This window comes from Culicoides brevitarsis, chromosome 1 (genome assembly GCF_036172545.1).
Source record: "Culicoides brevitarsis isolate CSIRO-B50_1 chromosome 1, AGI_CSIRO_Cbre_v1, whole genome shotgun sequence".
In the NCBI taxonomy this organism is placed as follows: Eukaryota; Metazoa; Arthropoda; class Insecta; order Diptera; family Ceratopogonidae; genus Culicoides; species Culicoides brevitarsis.
In genome coordinates this window covers 37,125,407-37,148,596 of record NC_087085.1, presented here as the reverse complement: position 1 = coordinate 37,148,596, position 23,190 = coordinate 37,125,407, and the positions used below count along the sequence as shown (strand labels likewise).

The window sequence follows — 23,190 nt, the reverse complement described above, 5'->3', positions numbered from 1 at the left end:
TTCAGTTTTAATTTTTTAGCAGTTTTGAGTTATAAAATGATTAAAAATGATAAATTAGAGCCCTCTGACAAATTTTTTGATTCCATTTGGAGCAAGATTTGACAAAAATTTTTGACACAGTTTTTGACACAGTTTTTTTGCTCTTGATTTAGTTTTTAAAACAAAACTTGTTAAGAAAAAAATTTTTTTCAGTTTCAATTTTTTGGCAGTTTTGAGTTAAAAAATGATTAAAAATGATAAATTTTGACAAATTTTTATCCATTTGGAGCAAGATTTGACAAATAATGGCTTTGACACAGTTTTTGACACAGTTTTTTTGCTCTTTATTTAGTTTTCAAAACAAAACTATGTCAAAGAAAAAAATTTTTTTTCAGTTTCAATTTTTGGCCAGTTTTGAGTTATAAAATGATTAAAAATGATAAATTAGCTTCTTTTTCTAAAGTCTCAGATTAAGTCACAAAAACTAAAATGTATTAAGTCTAAGTCAAAAGTTTTTTCGACCCTGTATTTCTTATTAAATACTTAATGACTTATTCTGAAACTTAAGCTTAAGTCAAAAACCTTTTAAGTCATTTTTTTTTTAATTTTTTTCTGAAATTAAAGCTTAAGTCCTTAACTTTAACTTTAAGTCAAAAGAATAATTTGACTTAATATGTTAAGTTAAAGACTTAAGGTTTAATTAAAAAAAAATAGTTTTGACTTAAAAAGCTTTTGGCTTAAGCTTAAGTTTCAGAATAAGTCATAAAGTTTTCAATAAGAAAATCATTACTCTTAAATCGAAGGTTAGTTTTTTTTAATTTAAAAAGAAAGTAAATAAAAACTTAAGTCAAACTTAAATGACTTAGACTTAAGACTTAAGCTTAAGTTGAATTAAGTTTTAATAATTTATATCCAAAAGTCGAATTTTAAATTATTTAAACAGACAGACATTATGATATTCGCTTTTGAAACTCATCAAACATCCCCAACAACAGCTTATCAATCAAAAACATTTCGACATCTTTAAGTTTTCACAAACTTTTTTTCATCATTTAAAATTTTACTCACGAACGGTGTCGTCGTTAATTTGTAGTCCTTTATTTCTCGTCCTTTATGTAATAATATTTCCTTTTCACTCAATCAACCTTTCATTCCTTCATTTTTTTTGCTTCTAAATAAATAAGAGTTCTTTCAACCGCGTCGTATAAATTCTTTAATAATTATGAAAAACTGTCACCGACATCATCTTTATCATCATCATCATCAACAACTTTTTTTTTTGCAGAAATAATTTCATCAAGTATTTCTTTCATTATTTCTTCTCTGTCCTTTTTTTATTTCAAAGTTATTTATTTATTCAAAGTAAAACTGTTTAAAAAGGAAAAAAATCATTAAATGGCAAGCAACCACCAAGCGGATAATTAAATTGCATTCAATTCCTTTTTTTCTTGTATTTTTTTTATTCGTGAGTTAAATAAGAAAAAAATAAAAAAAAATCGCAATTGTGTCAATTTAAATGTAATTTTCCGTTCATGCCTTTACGAATAATTCGAATAATTTTTCGTGAACCAAACTTTACTTTTTACGAAAAAAAAGAGCACGAAAGTTAATGGTTCATAAATTGTCATAATTTCCGTTTTTTTATGTTCGCAATATTTTTTTTTATTTCTTTATTTTGCTAATTTTTTATTAAAATGAAAAAAAAATATTCCAAAAATAGTGGAAATTTGTCAGCCATAAAATTTCCAAAAATATCTTTAATTTCGTCGTGCGCGGGAAAAATAAACAAAGAAAATTAATGCCAAAACACACATTATTATTTATAATCATCAGTTGTTGATTTTGTCTGTTGTTATTGTTATTGTTGTTGTAAGTCGTCGTCGTCAGTCAACTGGAACTTTTCCATGTATAAAAACTATTTTTGTATCACACTCATTAAATATTCTTATTATTAGCTCTATTCTTGTCTTGCAATGACAGTCATTAGGATACTTCCTATTAATTATTTTTAGCGAATTACACAACCAGAAAAAATTTTGTCCTGTTTCTGATGATTTTTTCCAAAATAAAATAAAATCGATAAAATCGTCTGTAAACAAATTTGTAATATATGTGAGAGAATGTGTAAGCCATAATTTAATAGAACATGACCCCGATAAATGCACGTTGAACGAATTCTGCCAGGCGAGTAGATAAAATGCATATAATTAGATTTTCAATAATAAAATATTTTCCTCGCAGTACGCAGCTACATTCCACAGGTACATCATTCAACGAGGAAATTCGAAAAACCAACGATAGAAGCAGGAGTGAAGGATATTTTTTTCCAAATTGATTGCATTGGAAAATAATTTAATCAAAAATGATCTCTGATAAATAATAATGGAATTTGTAAATATTTGAAGGATGAATCGATACTTTTACATATTTTATATATTTGCATTTTCCTTTTTTAGGATGGATTTTTCCACTTTTGTTAACTTTTGAAATTCATCTTTTTAACGAAGAAAATCAATGTAAGTAAATAATTGAACCTTATTTAAAATATTCAAGTAGTTTTTTTTCTTTTAGGTTTGTAAAATTCACAAGTTGAAGTAAAAGTTTGAAAACCTATTGAAGTTGATTCAAATGTTATAATTGATGAGTACCTTAATTTGAAAAAAAAACTTAAAAGTTGTACTAAGAATGGTAATTTTTTATAAAATTATAGATGGAAGATAGACAAAGGTACCCAGTGGGAAATTTTGGACTTTTTTTTAGACCCTCAGATAATAAAATAAAAGCCCTAAAGAGTTTTCTTAACAGTTTTCCAACTTTTTGTTGGTTTTTTGAGAAATTTTTTTTTTTAGAAAAATGAAATTTTGATTAAATTCAATGATTTGCAGCCAAAAAGTTCTACCTTTCTGATGCAAAAATATATTTAATTATAATGAACGTTTGATTAATAGAATTAGTTCTAAAAAGTGACTAATTTACTGAAATTTTAATTTTTCAATTAAAATTTAAACACCAAAAAAAAAAAATTTTTGTTAGAAAATGTTTTATTTTTTTTAATATTTTCGGGTCTAAAAAAATTTATTGCAAAATTTCCCAAATGGGTACAAAATTGATGTTTTATAAAAATATTGCAGCAGCAAATGTTGAATTTTATGAACTTTCATTGAAAAATTCTATTGATGTTATATAATTAACACGGTCCAACAAATAATTTCAAAAAATTCTTAACAATTCTGAAACAGCAGGTCTTATTTATTATTATTAATAATTATTTTTTTATGAATTTTTGAAAATTTTGAAGAAGCTTTATTTTGCTCCTCATGTCATCTCGATTTTTGTCAATTTTTTTAAATTTTTTATTTTCTCATAATTTTTTCTAATAATTGGCATTTAAGTTGTTTTTATGATGAAAAATTTTTAAAATAAATTCGAAGCTTTTCAAAAAAATGTTTATTTTGCAGCCAAAAATTTAATTAATCATTAAATATTTAATTTACTGAAATTTTCACTTTTCAAAAAAAATTGAAAAACCAAAAAAAAAAAAGTTGGAAAACTGTTAAGAAAACTCTTTAGGGCTTTTTTTATACCCTAAAAAAGGTCTAAATTTCCCACTGGGTACAAGGCTGATGTTTTATAATTCCAATATTGCAGCTAGATGTTGAATTTTATGAACTTCAAAGTCACTGAAAGGCTTCTTCATCATTATAATGTTAAATAATTAATCCAAACCAAGCAAAAAATTTAACGAATTTATCCCTTATTTAAATTTTAGGCAATTTCAGGTCTATAGACCTTTTGGGTTTTAAAAAAATTTCACAATTTTAGAATTTTGCAAAGGTAATCAAACAATACACAATTTTGTCGTATAAATATAAAAGTTAAACTATATTTCTTATACACTTTTAATCACTCATCATCATATCTATTTGGTCTCGTTTTTGGATCACTTGTACCATACCACCAATCCATAATCCCAATTAATCCGTAATTCGTTCTGAAACTAAAAAAAAAATAATTTTTTAAAATTTTTTTTTCAATTACTTTTTCCCATTGACTTACTTCTCATGATGCATTTCATGTCGCATCGAGTCATAATACCACGGAATATTATATCCCGAATGCTTCTGTAGCGTCGAGAGCATTACATGAACATACCACATAAAAGTCGAAAAGTAATGAGGAGCAAAAAACGCTGGCCCTGCCATCGCCGGTAAAAGATTACATAGCGCGTGTTCCGCTGGCGTACAGTATTCCGCTGATAATGCGATCGGAGCTGTCCATCTACCGAAAAAAAAATTTTTTTGTATGTCATGGTCAATATATTCAATCGTTAATTTTGTCGTTCGTTACCCGTGATGTTTCTTGTGCACGTGTTTGTATAGCGATCTCTTGTGAATTAAGCGATGCATGTGAAAAAAGATGTATTCTCTCACGAACCAACATCCATAGATTTCGAAGAAAAATTCGGGAATTGTTGGCATTTTTCGAATTGGAGGTAATCCACGAAGCGGAAGAATTGGATACAGAATTGTAGAAACTGCGATTCCAACGAAAATTTGATTGAAAACTATCGTTACTATCATTTCTTTTAGCAATGGCCATGTAATGGGAACTTCGTTTCGATTCATCTTGTATTTTTGTAGGAAACTTGGTTTTTTTGTGAGATCCATGATGAGATAAAGGAATCCGACGGTCCAGTAGAGAATAGCCATGCTAATGTTCATTACCCAGACATGCCAAATGTAGTCTTCGAATCTTTCATCTATTTTTAAGGGTGAAAATTTTGTTTGATTTTTTGTAACTTTTAGAATGACAAATCCAGAGGAGATACAATTTCTTATAAAGTCTTCTTTAATACAAATTTTTTAAATCAATTTTGAAGTTAAAAAACCTCCTTTTAGATTTGTCCTTGATTTGACCTTGAACAGTTTTGCCCAGATTATTTACCTAAATGACTAGTATATGAAAAAATATCCATCTTTTATTTATTTTTAACACTTTTTTAACTTTGAACTTTTAATTCATTTCTGTTTTTAAAGAAAATTTTTGCGAAATCTTTTTAGTTGTTTCGTCAAAGAAGTTTCTTGCAAGAATGAAACCTTTCAAAAACTAACAACCAATAAAACCGACCATTAACAGGTTCTAATTGAGCAAAAAAAGGCAATAAATATTTTTTTGTTAAATTTGTGATTAATTATATAACAATCTTCTTCGAACCGAATCACGTTACCAACTAAATTTAGTGAATTTTAACAGGTATTTTTCAACCATAAAGCGCCCGATCATTGTGAAATTGCATAAATATGCAACCTATAGCTGTCTACAGAAGAAATTCGTGTAAATTTCACATTTCATGACATTGGAGCAGGTCAGTACGATACATTTTGGGCATTTTTACAATGCTTTTACATAGCCTTCCCTAAAAAACCGGTTCATTTGATGTTGCTCTTTTTTTCATTATCATTTCAATGACATTGTGTTTTTTTTTATTTGATAAAGTTTATTAGTAAGTGTTTATTTTCAGTTTTTTGACCTCTCTAGATTGATTTTTTTTATTATTTTCATTTATTAGAAGAACAACAAGTCACATTAGCTCTAATGACAATCAACACATGCGACAACTTAATATGGATTGATGACCGTTTTACTCATTCCCTTTATATTTTCTGTCGACATTCCACTCGGGCTGAACATCGATCCGGTCTTTAGGTATTTGTTCCGTTCTGTCATCACTTATCATTTTAATTGTTCACAAAACTGACATAACTCTGCTTTCACTCTTGATTTTATTTTTTTATATGAACGGAGATTTTGTGTCGATACGTGCGGTAATAATAACAAAACAATAATTGAATTCAGGTCAAATGTAACCACACGATGTACGTTGAACGGATACTTGTTTTTCGGAAGTATCGAGAACGTCAGTGTATGTATGTGGTCTGCTATGTAATTGCTATGGCTGTCATAATTTATTATTAATTTTTTCGTTCCGCAAAGAGAATAAAAAAAAAATGACGATGTAGTGGAAAATTTTGCAAAAAAAGCTTGAAAAAATCATTTTTTGAAAACTTTAACTTTGATTCGTCAATTTGCCCAATTTCTGTACAAATGTCATAAAGTGTCATTTTTAATAGTGTTCTTCATCATTTGTACAATTTTTGCTACGGACTAAATAATTTACTGTAACGCCAGGGAGGTGGCTGTTAACAAATTAATTTAATTTACAAAGTTGTCAGGGCAAGACTTTAATTTAAAAGTGTCATTTTTTAACTAATTTCTTGTGTCTCTACAGCTCTGTATAGTACATGTTGCATATTAATGCAATATCCAATAGTCCTGTTATAGCTGAAATCAGTTTTAAAAGTGACCCGATTCAAAAAAGACTGATTCTAGCTTTAAATTTTTTTTTTTATTTTTCATTCCAGAATTTTTCTTCTGACTTCATACTTGAACAAAACACCAAAAACTGTAAAATAATATAAATTAATAAAAATTAAAAGTTGAACAGTGATATGAAATGGATATTTTTTCATATACTAGTCATTTAGGTAAATAATCTAATAGGCAAAACTGTTCAAGGTCAAATCAAGGACAAATCTAAAAGGAGGTTTTTTAACTTCTAAAATCATTTAAAAAATTTGTATTAAAGAAGATTTTATAAGAAATTGTATCTCCTCTGGATTTGTCATTCTAAAAGTTACAAAAAATCAAACAAAATTTTCACCCTTAAAAATAGGTGAAAGATTCGAAGACTACATTTGGCATATCTGGGTAATAAACATTAGCATGGCTATTCTATACTGGACCGTCGGATTCCTTTATCTCATCATGGATCTCACAAAAAAACCAAATTTCCTACAAAAATACAAGATGAATCGAAACGAAGTTCCCATTACTTGGCCATTGTTGAAAGAAATTATAGTCACAGTAGTTTTTAATCAAATTTTCGTTAGTATCACAGTTTCTACAATCCTGTATCCAATTCTGCCGCTTCGTGGATTACCTCCAATTCGAAAAATGCCAACAATTCCTGAATTTCTTTTCCAAATCTATGGATGTTGGTTTTTGAGAGAATTCGTATTTTTTTACATGCATCGCTTAATTCATCATAGATCGTTATACGAACACGTGCACAAAAAACATCACAGGTAATTAGCAAAACGAAATTCTTAAAAACTTAATTTTTTAATTTTTTTTTTGTAGATGGACAGCTCCAATTGCATTATCAGCTGTATACTGTACGCCAGCGGAACACGTGATATGTAACTATATACCGATTGTAGTAGGCCCAGTAGTTTTTGCTCCTCATTACATTTCAACGTTTTATCTGGTATGTTCATGTAATGTTATCAACACTGCATAAACATTCGGGATATAATATTCCGTGGTATTATGACTCGATGCGACATGAAATGCATCATGAGAAGTAAGTTCATCAGAAAAAAGCCTAATGGAATAATATAGAAAATTCTTTTTTTTTTTTTTTTTAGTTTCAGAACGAATTACGGATTAATTGGGATTATGGATTGGTGGTATGGTACAAATGATCCAAAAACGAGACCAAATAGAAATTTTATACAAAACTGACGTTACCCGTAGACTTCGTTCTACCTTCCTGTCAAAAATCTCATCTCAAAACTATGCAATCAATTTGTCTTTCAAAAAAAAAAAAAAATACGAATTTTGTCGCTATGCTATCAATTTAATGAAAATTAATTTATTTAAATTTTTAGTTTAATTTTTTAGAAATATTGAAAAATTTGAGAAAATTTAAAAAAAATATCAAGTCAATAAAAAAAAGGTCTCATTGAAAAAATAAAATTTTTAAATATTTTTAAACAAATTAAATTAAATTAAAAAATTATAAGAAATTAAAAAAAAAGTTAAAAAAATAAAATAAAATTAATTAAAAAATTATAAGTATATTTAAAATAGTTTTAAAAAAATTTATAAAATAGTGAAAAATAAAAAAAATGCGATAAAGTGCACTCTAAAAGTTGACTTTCTCACATTCAAAAATTAGCGATTGATGGAACGACAATCAAAAGTACAAATAAATAAATTTATTGGGTTAACATTTATTTGCCCAGAAAACAAAACAGTCAAGGTTGTATTGCATGCTAATTTTGTGCAAAAAAAAAATTGTGTTTACCGAAATTTTTGCATATAAGCGTGGAAAATTTTTCACATGTAGAACAAGGTAATGAATTTGCACAAATATTTATTCGTTTGGTTACCTCTTCAATAAAATTCCAATAAACTATCGAGGAACGAAATACAAAAATTACATGTGCGTGCCTTTAATGATTTATTTTGGTGAGAGACTTTTGTTGCCCTTAAAAATACTAAAACGATTTACACACGTGATCTTTTTGTCTACAACCCAAAGTAAGTAAATAATAAATGAAAAATTGAATATTTAATCCAATTAAATTGCTCAGTTTTTACAACGATAATTTATTTATATCCCGAAAAATGCAAAATTGATTATAGATAGAAGAAGGAATGCACATCAAAAATAGAACATAAAGTTTCAATGTCACTTATGACGACAACAAATCTGTTTTATTTTTCAAAAAAAAAAAAGTTTCTATATGGACTTGTGTTTACCGATCACATTCAATATTTATGGTTTCACTTAGAAGATTGACTTTCCGGTGAATCGTGCAGCTTTGTGGATAACCAATGGACAACAAATTTTTTCCATTAAAAAACAAAATGTGTGGGCTGTGAATCAAACATCATCGGAATGAAGAGAAGTAAGTTTGTGACACTTTTTGAAAAAAAAAATCGAATTGGTCAAGTAAAAAGTTTGTTTCACATTAAATGTGAAGTTTATTATTGATGACATCAAGTTCATGGACAAACGTGTAAATGACGTAAGTGGCAAGATTTTGTACATTGAGGTAAGTTGAGTAAATTTATAAAAGTTTTTTCTTTTTAGGAAAGCCCTTTTGAATTCAGAAAATTTTTCTTGATGATCAAAACCAAAATTTATTCCAATTTATCCAAACCAAGCAAATTTATAATTTACTATGAATTATCAAACTAAATAGACAACAAAAGTTCTTAAACTTTAACGTTTAACCTCAAATTGTATTTGAAGCCATCTAAAAAAATTTACATCCAAAAACCAGTCGTCTCCATCGCTAAAAAATAATTAAAGTTAATAATTTAAAGTTTTTAAGTCAAAACTTGAATAAAATTTCACAAAATAAAAATTTAAGAAAAAATAAAAAAAATTTGGTCACGTGACTCAAAAATTTTTTCATCAAATTTTCGATAGATAATGCGTTTTTAAAGCAAGTTAAGTTCATATCTAAAATAATTTTAATTTTTACTGGACATCATTATCGTTTTTTAATCAAAAAGTACCAAAAAATGTCAAAAATTTTCCTTTTTTTTAATTATTTTTATTTTTCCCCTGAATTTTTTCGGCAAAATCGGAGAGGGGGGCGACATAAAGTGAAATAATTAAATTTAATGGCCTAACCAAAAATTAATAAAAATATTTTTTAAATTTTAAAAATAATTTAGTTTTTTTTAATTATTTATTTTTTTTTAAATTATAAATATTATTTATTTATTTATTTTATTTTTTTATTTTAACAACTACTAAAGTCATTACCATTAAAAATCCGCCTTCAATGAAGAAAAATCCATTTCTCATTCCCTTAATTGATTTTTTGTATGCCACAATTTTCACTAATGACTCTGAAAAATTCAAAGCTTCACATATGTGAGACGACATAAACTAAAACCTTAAGTTATAATTGGCTTAAAATGAGAGTGCAAAAAAAAATAATTAGTAAAACCCGCTTTTAACCTAATTTTTCGTAAAAGAAGCCTAACTAATGTGGCAATTGTCACAAAAGTTGCAATCAAACGTGTAGCAAAAATGCTAAAATGAACAAGTAACATGATAATAATGTAATAATAACGAATTTTTAATGTCATAAAGTTGTTCATATACTTTTTGTTGTGGAAAAATGTCGGGGAATATCATTAAAATAGTTGTAAATATAAAGTTTTTTTTTTAAATGTTTATTATAAAATTGACGACAGATACATGACATGACAATGTCGTCGTTGAAAATTTATTTTCTTGTAAAACGTTTCGCATCATGTGACAATGTTCTTATTACTTTTCTTTTGTTTGAGTGATGAGAAAAAAAGTTTTCCTCTCAATACATTAGAAATACAAGGAGAAGATGCATAACATGATCTTTTGATGTATTTTGCTCATTTTCAATAAAATGAAATTTTTTTCCCTCGATGACATTTTAATTTATTTGTACAATGACATTGAACACGTTACTTTTTACAATGAAAAAAAAAGTTCGAGAAATTTTTTTGAAAGGGCGAGGCAATTGGATGGTAAGGGAACAAAAGATACATTCATCATTTTGACTGCTTCGCTGTCTAACAACCGACAAGGCAAAATTTACGCTTTTTCCATTTTTTTTTTTTTTTTTTTTTTTTTTTTTTTTGATAAAATAGAAATCGTGGAATGAGATTTTTTGAATATTTTTTCAATCGAAGAAAATTTCAATTTAATTAATGGAAACCAAAAAAGAGCTAAAAACTCTTATCAATGTTGAATACTGAAATCCTCTTTAATCCGATTATTCTTTTATATCAATTGCAAGTTGCTATTTTTAATGCGTTGAGCAATTATTGACGACCTGTTCTCGGAATAAAAGCTTAAAAGTGTCTGAGCCGTATATTTTTTACAAAATCACAGTAGGTCAGTAATGTACACAATTTGTCGAGATTCAGCTCCAAAATAATTCAAAACAACCTCATTGACCTTTTTAACTTTGTTTATGTTGGTATTATCTCTTTTGAGAGTCGCGTTTCAAACGAATCTCGTCATCATCGCTGATGCGCAATAGTACAAAGTACATGCCAACAAATTTTACTCTTATCTCCGCGAAAAGTTTTGAACAACAAAAACAATTCATGCATGCCATCATAATCCGCGAGTTCTTAAATTTTATTAATTTTTACGTGATTACCGTGCGGAATTTATCAATGCGGGCTGAAAACGAAACCGGTTTTACCTACAACCAAGTCATGCTTGGCATTTATAATCATAAAAAGAACTGTATTAATTTTGAATAATAACGTGGCGTGTGTCACAAAAAAGAAAGAAAAGGAAGTAGGAGAGTAATGTAGCGCGCGATGTCGGCGACTTGGTTAAGTTGTACAGCTTGTCACCGCTACCAACCTGTAAGGCGGTTTATTTTAAAAAATTATTTCAAAAACTCAAGGTCAAGTTTTTTTTCTATTTATGTGAGCAAATTTTGCATAAATGGGGTTTTTAGCACATTGAAAGTTTGCTTTAAACCTGAAAACGAAAAGTTCGTTGAGTGTCAGTGCATTTGAATTTTAAATCAATGAACGCTTTAGTGGTTTTTGGAAACATGAAATAAGGAAATAAATATGGGTAAGATATGTATTTTTGTTTCTGAATAATTTTTTCTAATGAATTGATTCTAATTAAAATTTTGTTAGTATTTTTTTTTCAGAGGAAGCTAAAAATAGATCTTTAAGAAACTGACAAGGAAGCAAAGTATTCGAAGAATTTTTTATTACCTTTGAATCTTAGAAGTCAATGGTTATTTTTGAAAATATCAAAGCGAATTTCGAGAAACTCAACTTTGAATCGTTGTATCAGTATTTTTAACTCAACCTTTGATATTAGTGACACCTGCTGTGATACACGGAGCTAAGACATGGTCAATTCAGAACAAGCTCAAAAACATACTAAAAGTGAAGGTAAAAAAAACTTTGACTTTTACTGAATACTTTTTACTTAATTAATCTAAGATTTGAACAAAAATCGATAAAAATCTGAATTTGAAGAAACTCTACAAAATCTGTCGAGAAACTTGAGACATGTCAGAGAAGTGCAACCATACTTGTTAAGAAGCGGAAACGAACTAAGGCTACCCCAAATGAGAACAGCATTCGCACAAAATTGTCTGTTTTATAAGGATGTGAATTTATTAAACGACATGATTCCGTACTGACTGCGGAAGGTGTAATTACTTCTTGCATAAATGGTCACAAAGGGACTCGCCAAATTGTGAATGTGGATTAATGCAAACTATGAGTCACATTTTACAAGATTGCACGATTACAAAATTCAATGGAGATTTGCGAGAAATGCATGAACTCAACCAAGATGCGATAGACTGGCTATCAAACATAGCTCCATCAGTATAATGTATATTTCATTTTCAAAAAAAAAATCATACGATAAATAAATAATTCGTGAAGAAGTCAATATCGAAGTGAACTTGAAAAGTTTCAAAAAATGCCGCGCGCGAATTCGTGAAGACAAGATATCGATCTCATTGAGAGTCTTAACATAAACATCATCCAGGAAATTAACAAAATTTCACAAAACCAGTTAATTGTTCAAATGCCAAGAATAACTCTAACGACCATTGAACTCAACCCATAAAAAAACTATTAAGCAATCATCAGTCTCCTGCCAGACGATAACCTGATAAGTCAAAACATGTACCTACAGCACAAATTATTCACCATTAAGGTGTTTCTAATTACGTCAATTACGAATGCTAATTATTTATTCGTAAAAAAATCCAATAATATCTAAATTTCCTTCTACAGCAATCACAAAACCTACGCTTCGCTGTAGTATAAAGTTATGAAGTTAATCAAGCAAACGATCATCGACTTCATTCCGTATAAAATAGACTTTAATTTTACGAGGCAAACTCAGGCGTAATAAAAATATCATTAAATTTTATTTGTTTATATTTATTCCAGCAAACACAGAACAACAAAGAACAATAAGCGTAACAATCATTTTTTCACAATAAACACAAAATTTCAAGATGAATAAATATTTTAAAAAAAAAGTTTTATAAACACGCACGAACGTAAAACATTTTAAGTAGCGAGGTTTATTTTTACTATTTATTAACAACAACAGCTGTGTCATTGTGAGTTGTGAATTTGGACGCTAAAAGCGTGAAAAAGTAATTCCTAACATAGAACTTTCAAGTCTCTTTTTACTGCTAATTAAGTATTTTTAACGTGTCACTTGTTCTTTTACGTTTCATGAATGAACCGACTTTTCGAAATCACTCGAGTGACGAGACAAATATTTGAAATTCGAGTCTTTGTCTAAAATATAAGAGAAACCTCAACTAATCAATCACGTTGAGTAACTGCGGTTGCGTCTGTGGCAAAACAATCTAAATTGCAGTAATTTTATTCACCATCAAAATATCAAATGAAGCCCGCTACTTTTTGCAAATTTGCATTAATAATGTCAGTGCATGTGCAATGATGACGCAACGTTTGAAATATAAAGAGCAAAGTGTCATCGTTAAACATTTTTTTTTTGTCGCACTATGTGTACAACTTTATAAAGTATGTCATGTTGTTACTCTTGTACCTGAATACACGTTTTAATTACATGGAAAGCCGGAGTTGTTTTGCATTTTTTTTTTTATTATCATCATTATATTAAATAGATACACGAAGTGTTTTGTTTCGTGCGTTTGAACATGAGATTATTCTGTTAGTATAAAATGATGCATGATGATGATGATGTCAAATTATATCTGATGATTTGCCCTCATGATGGAAAAAAAACTTTTATCGTGGTTAGTGTATCGGAAAATTTTTGACCTGTAAAGTGGCGAGCTTTAATTTAAATAAAATTTACAACAAATGTGAGTAATCGAGAATGAATTGAGTGTTTGTTGTGTAACTGTAAATAATACAAATTACGTGAATGCATTAATAACCTTCGGCAAATCTACATAAATAGAGTTTATTTTTAACGTACAAATTGCATTATTTTATGCAATGGGGCGATTTGAGGAAGTTATAACGAATTTCCGTGACTTTAATTCATTAAATAAGGTAAGTTTTTTGCTATTTTTAGAAAATATTTTAATTTCTTACTTTATTTTTAGGTTTTTAGCAAATTTGAAAATCAGGATGTTTTTGAGAGATTCTAAGGAAAAATTGATTGGAAAATTTTTTAAAAAAATTTAGAGGTTTAAAGATTTGAACTTTTTTAATATTTTTTTTAGGTATTGTAAAAAAGATAATTTATTAGAAACTGGTAAGTTTTTTTCATGAACCTTAAAAAAGATTTTTTAAAATATTTTTTAATAATTTTTATATCAAAAAGATTTCAGCTCCTATAGAACTTTAATATATTCTACAATGAAGACTTTGAAATGATCCCAAATTGAAAGATAAAAAATAAGTTTGAGGACGAACAAGAAACCATTAATTTACTTTAAGCTGCTGATAATAAATTTTAATCCTTTATCTTGTCATGTAATAAAATAAAAACTTTTAAACCTTTGATGTTATTGTACAAAATTAAGAAAAAAATTAATAAAATTGATGTACAAACGCCTAACTTTAAAAAAGCTTGAACGTAAGGATTTTAAGTCAAGTTATGGAGGTATCAAAGAAATTATATGAGAGCTCAATAGAATATATTGAGCTCTTTTATGATTTCTTTGAAATTTTCATAACTTGACTTATAAAATCCTTAAGTTCATACAAAAAAGTTAGGCGTTTGTCCATCAAATGAGAAAAGATTGTATTGAGTTTTATTACTATTTTCGAGAAGGTTTCGACTAATAAGAAACATTTTTGGAAAAGTATCAAATAATTTCTTCATAGAATCCTTACTTTTCCAAAAAATGTTCCTTACCAATCGAAACCTTCTCAAAAAATAGTTAAACAATCCCCGCACAACCCCTTTTCCTCAGATTAAATCGATACTTGAATGCATTTTATTTATATTGGATATAATGCAATTGTGAATGCACAATATATATATTTTTTATAACAAATAAATAAGTACGTCAACATGTTAATATTTAAATCAAGTCCATTTATTTTTGTTTATTATTTGCGAAAAAAAAAATAGTTCGCAAACAAACAAACCAACATCATTATTGGATGATTTCCGATATTTATATTGGCGCGCGAGGCATATTTTTTTTCATAAGGTTTCATTAACAACAAATCAATATCAGTCCGCCATTCGACATTCAATCACTCCATTAGGCAAATGGATGTCGCTCGGATGTTTTCTATTGTAATCAATTCGTCATTATTGTATTTGACCTAGATAGAAGCGACGATATTTAAACTCATTATGGAAAGTTGTAGTGAGAGTTTGAGCCTCGAAAAGCCACCGTTGAAATAATTTGATCGAACAACAGGTGTGTCCTTACTCGGTTTTCGCTAAAAATCGAACTGATGATGATGATGATGGCTATAGAGTTCAATATCCGATTTATTGCGATACTTTTCCTTATGGGTTGTAGTCATAGACAGTACCGAAGAGAGAAGGAGAGAGAGAATGAGAGACGGAAAGAATATTTAATAGTAGTACATGAATAAATAAACAATTTTCAAGTAAGTATCTACTATATTATTCATCCGTAACGATTACTGAGCGAGGAGGGCGCCTATTGCAAGTCACCATTGCCTTTGTTTCGGCACGAAAGACTGTCGATTACAGTTGATGACGAAAAAAAATATTCGATGCAAATATATAGCCTAACTTACACTGAATAATAATGAGGCAATGTCGATAAGAGTTATGCGAGCCCAAATTTGATGTAAATGTAGTTCGATGATAGAATTTATTACGGCGAAACTAATGATGTTGTTACGTTCTGCTAAATACAAAATATTGAGTTATAATTTCTACATGCGACTGATAAATTTCCAATCAATTTACTGTCATAACCTCAAGCTAAAACTCAACCATGAACCGAGTTTTTCAGAAATTTAATTTTAACCAGTGAAATTTTTGCCAAAATTGACAGGATCTGTGACGCATATTGTAGAAATTTTAATTTCACTGGTCAATAAAATTATTGAAAATTTTTGCTTCAGGCACAAAAGTTACAGTTTTGGTTGGAACATCGTCAATTAAGAGTCAATTAAATGTAAATCAACAAAAAGTCCATCCAGAAATCAAATGCCATGAATTTAGTCATGTTTTGTTATCAATCTATGGCTTGTCTATGGCTGAGAGAACGACAAAAAAAACCAACATGGGTATAATATACAATAACAATAATGCGATGGGTTTCCATGTTCTTTGAAGCAACAAGTGGACTCTCGCACTATTGATATGTGTGTGGGTTTCTGTACTGAAAGTGCTTGTATATGACATCACAATTTTTTGCTTCCTTTTTTCTTGCTTGTTGGTTATTGTAGCGTTAAATGTCGAATGGAGAGAGATAATCATGATCATTATTCGAATGGAATACAAAGTCATCATTGTTACAAGTTTTTTTCACCGGATATCGAGAGGTTTTAGAAAATTATATTTTGATGGGAGTTTCGAGGTCTGTCAGTATTTTTTTTTTGTACAAATAATAAAATTGTTAATAACAATAAAATAATTTCTTTTAACAATATCAAAAATGTAAAAAATTAATAAATAAAAATTATTTTATCTTGAATCAATTTTTAAATTCGAGAATTTTATCTTTTAATTTTTATTTATTAATTTAATTTATTAATTTTTAATAAAAAAATAAATTTCTTTAAAATTAAAGTTAAATTTCATAAAAATTAACAAAAATCTATCAAATTTTATTTTTTTTGTACAACCATAAAATTTGATAGATTTTTTGTTAATTTTTATAAAATTTAACTAAAATTAATTTAAGAAATAAATTTATTTTTTTATTAAAAATTAATAAATGAAAGTTAAAAGATAAAATTCTCGAATTTAAAAATTGATTCAAGATAAAATAAAATTTTTATTTATTTATTTTTTACAATTTTGATGATGAGAAAAGATACTATTTTATTATTATTATTTTAAAAAATTATTTAATTTAATTATTTTTTATTAAATTTTTATTTATTTCATTTAATTTTTAAAAATGCTTAAAACGATAATTTTCATTTTTGAATAAATTTTTTAATTATTTTTTTTTCACAATATTTATCTAAATTATTAATAAATAAAATTTTTTGATTTTGAAAAAAGGTCAAAAGTTTTATTTTTTGATAATTTTCTTATTGAAAATTTCGAAATAAAATTTTAAAAAATAAATTTAAAATAAAATATGAGTTTATGAATTATTATTAATATTTATTTATAAATTTCTAATATTTTTGAAATTTTTAAATCCTTAAAAATCTTAAATTTTAAAAATGTTAGGAAATTTAAAAAAAAAAATAAAAAAATATTTATAAAAAATTTAAAAATTCATTTTTTTTTTTTAATTTTCTAAAATATTTATAAAAAATTTATAAATATTTTTTTTTTATTTTATTTTTATTTATTTTTTTTTTTAAATTTTCTAACATTTTTTAAATTTTCAAATCCTCAAAAAATCTTAAATTTTAAAAATTAAAAAAAAATATATAAAATCTAGTTACTTTTTTAATTTATCGATTTATTTATTTTATAAAACTCTTTATTTGAGTTTTCATTTTATTGAGTTGTACAAGTAAAAAAGGACATTAAATGATAAAAGCTTTACAAATACCATCTTCCAACATATTTTTGTAAGGCTTTAGCTCTTTTTTTTTATTAAAAGTCCCTTTTTTCCTTGCTCTAAGCATCAATTGCACCCGTTTTTGTGTGAACTCGGGACACCAAACAACAAAAAAAGGTAATCCGACATAAATAAATGATTAAAAAAGGAGAAAAACTTGCGGATTGGATCAAAATCCAGCGAAAAAACGTTATTTGTGTCACTTTTTTTTTGTTCGAACGCAAAAACAACTGGATGAGGGACACAAAGCAGGATTTTAAGGTTGAAAGTTGAAAGACTGTCAGGTCGCTTTTAAAAATCATGACGAAAGGCAATTCAAAGATGACACCATTAATCTAATTCAATTTGTGTGAGAAGCGAATACAATGGAAAACTCGTCTGTCTCTCTTATCGCACTGAGCCACCATTTTTTTCCGTCAATGGCGGGCGACGGAATTGATGCGGAATAATATTTGATATTTTTTGCTCGGAAATCTAATTTTTTTCTTCACAAGAAAAAAAAGAGAGAGGAAAAAAAAGGTGTTTGCCCAGATCAGTGCACGAGTCGAATACCACAAAAGAAATCACCATCCGGTCAAATTTCCCCCTGTGTTGTGACACAACTTCCTCCTCATAAATGTGTGATTGCGTTCGATCGATGTCACAAACCTACACAAACAGGCAGGCAGGACATTACATTACACGAGGCGAAACAAAAAAGTTTTCCTTTTCATGTCGACGATGTCGTAAGTAGGCAGTATCCGAAAGCATCAATCGATTTCACTCCATTACATCCGAGAGCATTACTTCTAATTTTCCTTTTTTTTTTTGACACCAGACATGATTTAGCCAGCTGTCCTGTAGCGCTATAACGACAAAATAATAATTGAAACGAAAATAGAAAACATACACCTTGAAAGAATATCGATAACAAACAGATTTTTTCCCAGAAGCCATAAATGTTATGAAACTACTAATGTGATAGAGAAAAAAAACGCAAGAAGCGAAGGCGGAGAGGGAAAAAATGAAAATATATTGAAGTGGATTATTATTTTCTCTCTCGAAAACTATATGGGAAAGTTGTCGTCGTGCATTTCTCGAGCGACTACTGTGGAATGAAATGTAAGCGGTAGTCGAGTTTTCTTGAGAACTATCATTATTACGATTATTTATAGTTTATGTGACATATTCAGTAAGGTTAAATCAATCGATTCTACGGGGAATAAAAATATATACTTGCTGCAAAGAAGTTTTAGAGCTCATTGAACCAGATAATGATGTCGTTTTATTGGTTTTTTTTTTGCGGAATGGTAAGAGGGTTTTTTAATATTAATTTTACTTTTTGTTTCAAGCTCTTTAGATATTTTTCAATTAATCCAAACCAAGCTAAAATTTTTAATTAAAAATTGGAATAAAATTTATTATTTTCCTATCAGTTTTGGTATTTTCAACAATTAAATATTTTTTTTATTTAAGCTAAATTTAAATATAAATTTATTTTAATTTAAATAAAAATATTTTTTTTTAATTAAAATTTTTTTTATTTTTAAATTTTATTTTAAAATTTAATTTCTAAAATTTTTTATTAAATTAGTTTTTTAAAATTTTAAATAAAAAAATAAATTTAATATAATTAAGTTAAAAAATTATTTATTTTTAATTTTTTTTAATTTGTTAAAATAAAATTATTTTTTTTATTAAAATTTGAAAAATAATTTAGGCATTTAAAGGTTTTTTAAAATTTTATTATATGCTTTTTTATTTAAATTCCAATGTAGACAAATTTTAATTTATTTTTTTTAATTTTATTTTAAATTTAATTGAATTTAAAAAAAATTAACGCTGAACAGTCAGTAAATTTTTATTAATTTTTTTTTATTTTTTTCATTTATTTAATAACCAAATTATATAAAATAGAACAAAATAAAATTAAAAATATTTTAAATTAATAAGAAAAATTTAATTAAGTCAAATTTAAATATAAATTTATTTTAATAAATTTATTTTTTTTTTAAAAAATTTTAAATATAATTTATTTAAAGATTTTTTTTATTTTTAAATTTTGTTTTAAAATTTAATTTCTAAAATTTTTTATTAAATTAGTTTTTAAAATTTTAAATAAAAAAAAATAAATTTAATTAATTTAAGTTAAAAAATAATTTATTTTTAATGTTTTTTTAAAATTTATTTGAATAAAAATATTTTTTTTTATTAAAATTTTAAAATTAATTTATTTAAAGGTTTTTTAAAATTTTATTTTAACATTTGATTTTATTTCTTTATTAATTTTTTTATTAAATTATTTTTTTGAAATTTAAAATATTTTATATACAAAATTAAATCAAAATAAAAAAAAAATTAAATTTAAAGCAGTTAAAAATTATTATAAAAAAAAATATGAAAATTAAGCAATAAATATTTCATACAAAATATTTGTCAAAAAATTGAAAAATAAGTCAGTAATTTTGTTAAAAATATTTTAAAAATAATTCCAACAATAATTTATTTATAACTTTATACGTTAAAATTTCAAAATCAAAAATTGTTTTTTTTTTCAAAAATTTTTAATTTTTTTTTATTTCAAAGATAAATTAATTTAAAATAAAAAATAAAAATCTTTGAACGAATTTACACACATTTCAAAACAAACACAAACCACTCGTTACAAAATTTTCTTCTTCGCATTACTTTGTGACAAACTACTTTTGAGACTCCATTAACAGCAACATGTCTTTCATTTGAAAACTTTTTAATTACCACATTAGTCTTGCACGGTTCAATGCACGTCGAGACATTTTCTACCACAATACTTCATGCGATGCATTAAATTCGCATAAAAGTGAGAAAATTTGTTGGAAAATTGTACAAAATTGACATCTTTAGTGAGAAAAAAAACACAAAAATAAAAAAAAAACTCCCTTGATTTTCCCTCATTTTACATAAAATCTGAATATGAATCACTCTCATTTGTGAAAATTTTCCTTTTTTGCCATCCTTTCAGTCATTCGTCATTGTGAAAAAAAGGAAAATTTTGTAACAAAAAAGAAAATATTTGACAATCACTTAAACTTTTATCTTTTGTACATAAATATTGTTTTCTTATCTAATTTTTACTTTATTTGTCTTCTTGCGAAAATTTTCCTTTTCCCGGGAGTAGGAGGCATATTTTTTGATTAACTTAATTATTCTTACTGGTTACTCGAAAGAAAGAGAAACAAATTGAAGCTGAAGCAAAAATTTTATTCACTGAATATTTCAACGGAGAAGACAAAACCTTGAGGACACATTTAGAGTTATGTACAAAAACGAAAATTCCTCACAGAAAAATGGACAAAAAAATGTTTGAACGTGACTGGGTCTCAATTTAAACAATTTTGTTTTTCGTAATGAAATTTTAACTCTTTTTCTGTTTTCAGGAGATGAGCAAAAATTCCATTCGAAAAAAAAATAATAAATGACAAGGCGTTTCCATTTGGGAGTTTAATCCTCAATAAATCATCAAAATGGTTCAGAAACGGATAAAAATGTTGGAAAAAAAGGAAGAGAAACATGAAAAATGATCCACTTGATGACATTTAACAAACTGTTGAACATTTTTCCACTCGTCTCATCTTCCGTTTTTATTATTATTACCGTCATTAGAATATGAATGGAGACTGTGAGTGAGTGATATCTTGATCGTCGTATACTGTCATGTGTTAAATTTCGTATCTCACAAAACATATGGCGATTTTTGAAGGCGATGAACAGTGATGGATTGGTTTTTGACTGAAAATGACAAAAAATGGACCCGAAAAATATTTTAAAAAATTTAATTTAAATTAAATTAAATTTTAAATAATTTTTAGCTAAAATTAAATTAATTAAAATATATTTTTTTTTAATTTAATTTTTAAAATTTAATTATTATAAATTTATTAATTTTTGAATTATCAAAAAAAAATATTTTTAAATTAGTTTAAAAATTAATAAATTAATTTTAAATTAAAAAAAAATTAAATTAAATTAAAATTAAATTTAAATTTAAATTAATTAAAATTAAATTTAAATTAATTAAAATTTATTTTAATTATTTATTTTTTAATTTTTAAACTTAATTATTTAAAATTTATTAATTAAATTTGAATTATTTAAAAAAAAAAAAATTTTTTAATAAAAAATCATTTAAAATTAATTTAAAAATTTATAAAAAAAATCATTCAAATTAAATTTAAAAAAAAAATTAATTAAAAAATTAAATTTTAATTTTTTTTAAAATTAATTAATTATTCCAATTATTTCAAACCAAGCAATTTTAAAATTTTTTTACCGGCACTGATTTAAAGACAAAAAAAAATACATTAAAACGTCGTCTTTGTACCAAAAAAAAAAGGATTTTCTCAAAAATCATGAGAATTTGCGTGAAAGAACAAACAAAACTTTTGTTTGCACAAGCACGAAAAAGAAGAAAAGACAAAAAAAATAAGAAAATAAATAAATGGAAAACATCACAAGAGCGTTCCATGAGTCTGTCTCATGTTATGTCTTTTCATCTCTGCACGACACACGACGAAAAAAAAAACATAAAATAGAGAGAAAAGGTTATTAGTGCTGGAGATGTTTTTCGTCTCTATGTAGCAAAAAGCAAAAAAAAAAAAAAGTAAGAAAAAAATTTACGGTGTTTGTGTCATGTAAACAGACAAGAAACATCATCAACATTTACGAAACAATGACACTAAGTAGGACACGATTATTTTTTGATGAGCGAATAAGTGGTAAGGTGTTTAGAGAAAAAGTTTATTTTCTATTTTTTTTTTAAAGAACGTTTCAAGATAGCACTGACAAGATAAGAAGAAAATGGAAAATTCGTCTGTCAAAATGTGCGAAGGGACGAAGATGACTGCTGTTTTTCAACTAATTTGGGCAATTTGTGGTAGGTAATGAAAAAAATTCTTATTTTTTTATGATTGACGATGATAAAAATTATTTTGCTTAAAAAGGTGAAAATGTACATTTTTTTCGCAAATAAATTAAAAATAAAAGACAGAAAGTCGTTCAAGATTCAAGAGTAATTAATTTAATTTAATTTAATTAAAAATGATCAAGAACAATTGAAAGAGTGAACTTGAAATGTTCTTAATGTTTCATTGAAGTTTTTTGTTGTTTTCGTCAAAGACATTTTTTTTTTCATTTTTCTTTTTTAATTTTTTGCTTCTACTTCAAAAGTTGAAGATTTTTGCAGATGTGAGAAGCGTTAATTACTTGTTCTGAAGTTGACATTTCTCTTCATTTTTTTTTCTTTATTGCAATTTTTTGTATACTTTTAAAGTTTTTTCAAATGGAAAATTTTAAATTATTTAAATTTTTTTTTTGTTCAAATTCTGCACTAAAGAATTTAAATGGAGATGTCTGGTATTTTTCAAAATTAATAGAAATAGTCCTTAATTTTTTTTTCTATTTTTTATGATTTATTTTATTTATTATTATTTTTTATAAGGATTTAGAACTTAAAAGTTCAATATAAATTAATTGATAAAAAAATTTTAATTCAAAATAGAATTTTGAATACTAATTTTGACTTCTGTCAAAGATTTTTTATTTAAAAAAAAATTATAAAAAATTCATTTTTATAAATATTTTTTAAAAATAAATATATTTTTGAAATAAATAAATATTAAATAAAAATTTAAAAAAAAAAAATTTTTTTAAAAAA

The 23,190-nt window shown here is 26.0% G+C and overlaps 3 protein-coding genes across 3 annotated transcripts in view; 1 reads left to right on the top strand and 2 right to left on the bottom strand.

The window, feature by feature from the left end:
- The window catches only part of LOC134838127 (uncharacterized), a 37,878-nt gene that overhangs the window by 13,173 nt on the left and 1,515 nt on the right, over positions 1–23,190 (bottom strand). The window lies entirely within an intron of this gene.
- Positions 3,883–4,688, bottom strand: LOC134837763 (fatty acid hydroxylase domain-containing protein 2-like). The gene is made up of 3 exons (XM_063853150.1): positions 4,327–4,688; positions 4,036–4,257; positions 3,883–3,976 (listed from the first exon to the last, which is right to left on the bottom strand). Exons 1-3 carry the CDS (start codon positions 4,686–4,688, stop codon positions 3,883–3,885), a joined length of 678 nt encoding a protein of 225 aa, XP_063709220.1.
- Positions 6,763–7,523, top strand: LOC134837762 (fatty acid hydroxylase domain-containing protein 2-like). Its single transcript, XM_063853149.1, has 3 exons — positions 6,763–7,124; positions 7,180–7,306; positions 7,467–7,523. Exons 1-3 carry the CDS (start codon positions 6,763–6,765, stop codon positions 7,521–7,523), a joined length of 546 nt encoding a protein of 181 aa, XP_063709219.1.

Bases quoted from the DNA above. Each gene is read 5' to 3' on its own strand.
- LOC134837763 (XM_063853150.1), bottom strand. From the start codon at position 4,688: ATGGCTATTCTCTACTGGACCGTCGGATTCCTTTATCTCATCATGGAT. The intron at 4,258-4,326 runs GTAACGAACGAC...TTTTTTCGGTAG, and splicing joins GTGCACAAGAAACATCACGG to ATGGACAGCTCCGATCGCAT. The intron at 3,977-4,035 runs GTAAGTCAATGG...TTTTTTTTTTAG, and splicing joins CATGAAATGCATCATGAGAA to TTTCAGAACGAATTACGGAT.
- LOC134837762 (XM_063853149.1), top strand. From the start codon at position 6,763: ATGGCTATTCTATACTGGACCGTCGGATTCCTTTATCTCATCATGGAT. The intron at 7,125-7,179 runs GTAATTAGCAAA...TTTTTTTTGTAG, and splicing joins GTGCACAAAAAACATCACAG to ATGGACAGCTCCAATTGCAT. The intron at 7,307-7,466 runs GTATGTTCATGT...TTTTTTTTTTAG, and splicing joins ACATTTCAACGTTTTATCTG to TTTCAGAACGAATTACGGAT.